At 40.0% G+C, this 3,711-nt stretch overlaps 1 protein-coding gene across 2 annotated transcripts in view; it reads right to left on the bottom strand.

Annotated features, from left to right (window-relative positions):
- Positions 1-970, bottom strand: part of LOC138040914 (acidic leucine-rich nuclear phosphoprotein 32 family member B-like) — an 18,428-nt gene extending 17,458 nt beyond the window's left edge. For both annotated transcript variants that reach the window (XM_068886640.1, XM_068886641.1), the window contains exons 1-4: positions 813-970; positions 528-671; positions 277-396; positions 1-117 (exon numbers count right to left, since the gene is read on the bottom strand). The exon at positions 1-117 is cut by the window's left edge and continues 5 nt beyond it. In XM_068886640.1, the coding sequence (XP_068742741.1) occupies positions 1-117; positions 277-396; positions 528-671; positions 813-899 (468 nt within the window). In that variant the 5' untranslated portion in view covers positions 900-970. The remainder of the gene's footprint in view (positions 118-276; positions 397-527; positions 672-812) is intronic.
- Positions 971-3,711: the final 2,741 nt, after the last annotated feature.

Genomic DNA, 3,711 nt, shown 5'->3' with positions numbered 1-3,711 from the left:
ATAGCCGTCGAGATATTTCAGGGATGGAATCATCTTGAATATCTCTGCTCTGTACCCTTCTATCGTCGTAACCTCACAGTTTAGAAGATCCAGACTTTTTAAATTTTGTAGTTTCGACTGTAGAGGCAAAACAACACGTAAGTCCTAGTGGAGGAACCGACCAGGGAGGAAATTAAAACATCTTAAAATTCAAATTCTAGGTAACACTGGATGAAGGGTAAAGCTTAAAGGCCCGCGTTGTGTAGGCTGCAGTTCATAAGAACAGATTCCACTTACCAACGGTTCCAAAGTTTCGAGATCTTTTATTCTGTTGTTGCTGAGGCTCAAATGCGCTAATTTCGGTGATCCCTGAAGAGATTGAAGGCCTGACATGATTCTGTTCTCGCCAAGCTCCAACTGAAAGTAATAATAAAAGCTATCGTTGAATCGAAGCCGCTTTAAGCTGGCAAAAACCTCCAACTAAGGCCCTGGAGAGGGCAAAGCTTGGAGCAGAAACGATACCGACGGCTTCAAAAAACCTGACTTACCCGTCTTAGATTCGGTAAATTGGGAAAATTTTTCAAATTTGTTAGCCCAACTTTGATCAAAGATAGCACCTCCAAGTTGATAAATTCATCTGTTAAACCAACGACCGCAGTCGAGTAACAATTGTCCAAGATGAGCTCTTGAATCTGCAAAACAACAAAAGCACATGGAAAAGGGACGACCAACCAATTTTGTCGATCTACTACACTCTCAACCTGCCAACCAAGCAAAAGCCTCAACAGTTGTAAAGAAGAGATCTTTAAACTTCAAATAAGTCAGTTAACAACCTCCTCGGGTTTTCGTTTTCCGCACTCCAAAGCGATCCTCTTTTCCATCCTTGTGTTGTTCGTTGTAGCTGGAGTCGCATTATCCATTGCACCTATCTCCAGTATCGAACGATTGCTGCAACGCGCCACGGCAGCGTTATCCCCAGAGGGGGTACGATTGAATTACTGCCACCAGATCCCCCAATACGAAGAGATGAACAAAGAAAAATTTGCGAGAAATGGGTGTTTGATCGGGAAAATACAACAATGTTTTCTGGCCATAATGAGCAACCTAGGCAAATTACGCGAAACATTTATTGTGAATCTATCAACGTATGGGTGCCGATAATAATTAAAAATAACATTACAATTTCAAAGGGGTGAGAACTTTCCACGCAAACGTTATTTGAGCTTTTCGTATGGCACAAATATCAAATTCGAAAGTTAAATAAGTCTGAAAGCGAACACTACAAAATATCACATCGAAATAACATCGACATAAAACGCTTTATTATTCAAAGTCTATTGTGCTATAAAATGAAATAAAATTAGCAATAGAAAGAAAAAAAGAAAATAATAAATTCTCCTTACCTTCCTTTAATGCGTGACTTCCGGCTATTCAGAAGTCACGTGACCTTAGGAGCCATCTTGAAGCCTAATGGAGGAAAAAATTTACTAAATTCCGACCATCAGTTCTTCGACAAAGCAGAAAAATGCTAAAAGTTCGTTGCAGGAATACGGAAAAATACACACCCGAGCCATGACCAATAACATTTGATCTGAACACCGGTGAAACAGCAAGAAATTCTGCACCCGCCATTGTTTGCATTCGATACACGTAGTGGCGAAAAGAAATGTGCCAACTTCCCAACCTTCCTCGATAAAAATCTTTTGAAACCACTTCCAACACCTGGGGAAACTTTCGCGTAGGATAAAGGTGACGAATAGTCATTTTCTACGGCAAAAACTAGCATCTGGGTGTGTCTACGTAATTTTCTCTCAACAATGTTCGCTCTATTTCATGAAGCCCATCGGAGCACTTCAAGTTCCACTGATGATTGTAGCAATACACTAAACCCCCTCCAAAGATATCCCATAATTTCCACTCTTCTCGCTGCTGCGCTTGCTGCGCTGCAGTTCAATGATTTTCCTCGTCTTCAACAAGTGTAATTTTGAGTCCTTTGCATACCCGAAGCAGCAAGGAAATATCGTCGTTGTTTTGAACGTCTCCTAAGGAAGACAGGAACTATTTTATATGTGAATGGCCTTACTTCACATCGATTGAAAATGTCATGACTGTTCCGGCCACCCGGTGTTGCTTCCGTAGTGATGTAAAAATTCGGTTGGTTCGAAAACGAGGCTGGGAATTTCTTCAGTCGGAGAGCGAGTTTGCTCCTCTTCGAGTCGTGTTTTTCCAAGGGAATAGGCAAAAAGTATTCACCCTTTAGGAGTATTAATTAAAATTCATTTTAAAATATTATTTCATGGTATTTTATTCCATTTCATATTACGAAGGGTGGTTCGTAGTAGCTGAAAAAGAGACAGGAACTCTAGTTACTCACTGAACATGCAATAGAGAAAAACAAGTAATTACTACGAATAACAGTACAGTAACTTAATTCGTTATTTCTTTTTACCGTTTCTTTACAATAGTAGTCAACAATCAGTTCTAAATATTCACTCCTTTTCAACAACCAATCATTTCATGCCAATTTCTCCAAGTGACAGTTGTTTTTCAAAGAAGATGTCTTCAAGAAGACGCTCTTTCTGACGAGAAGTCGATACATTATCTTAACGAACATATCATTCATGATCTATTAATATGGAATAATAACTGTAGATCTGTTTTTAGTAACCCGCGATCAGGCGTTATTTTCTTTTCAGAGGGCACGAAACTACACTGGAAATTTGTTGAAAACGTTCGTTTCAGCTTGAAAACGCAAGTTTTTGTAAAAACTGCTGTTTGCCAGTGCTAAGTACGCCTAATTCCGCGCCCTCTCAGTCTAAAGAAAATTACAACTGATCTCAAGTGCCCTTTAAGTCATGTTTATTTTTTGGCGGAGAGGGGTGCAAAGCAGAAAAGCTTTGATTATCGCACATAATTTTTGCCTGCGCTTAATAATGAAACTTAAGAAAATAACTTGAATTGCCAGAAAGATACATCCTCCTAGAACAAACACGTTTTTGCGCAACACATGGAAAGCAAAAGTGGAAAGTTTTTCCCTTGTGAATTGCAACTACATTTTTATCCCTGATTGCTACGGAGTCTTCTCTTATCTCCACGATTTCTTCCAAAAATTCAGACGTAAACCACTGCCCTAGTATCCCTAAGTCCACTCGCTCCAAGTTACCCTTTCGTCACTCAAAAATGTCTTTGCTACGGTAAAGCTCTTTTTTCGTTGAATTGTGTGGACGAATGTTCCTCCCTATGGGAGGGACGTTGTCGCCGGAAAAAAAAAAAGCATGCAATAAATTGATACTCAAACTACGAATCGCATCAATAGGCATCTCTCCGACGTGCGAAATGGATTAGTTTCCTGCTACGGTAGGAGAGGGTGCAAAAGGGAACGTCTGCATGCTAGCAATCTTTGAATATCAAAAGAGGAGAGGCAAAGCGGAGGAGAGCAAAGCAGCAAAAGCCCAAGCATATACATGATAAAAAAGCTGTTTTGAAACTTTGATTGTGTGCTCTGTACTGAAATGCGAATTCAAACCGATTTTTAAAAAGTTATCTCCATATTGGCCCAATACAGAAAGGTACGAGTCTCTGACCAACATTTGTGGACGGCCAGAGAGGACAGTGCTGACTGGAAGATAAATCGTGGCCGACTTAACTTTATGATTGATTATGCCATGAAGATCCCACCAACTGTTTAAAAAAGAAAGGGCTTTGCTCGTGTAAAGGAACTGGGGAAAAGGG

This window comes from Montipora capricornis, chromosome 3, assembly GCF_036669925.1.
Source record: "Montipora capricornis isolate CH-2021 chromosome 3, ASM3666992v2, whole genome shotgun sequence".
Taxonomy (NCBI): domain Eukaryota; kingdom Metazoa; phylum Cnidaria; class Anthozoa; order Scleractinia; family Acroporidae; genus Montipora; species Montipora capricornis.
This window is presented reverse-complemented; position numbering and strand designations above follow the sequence as displayed.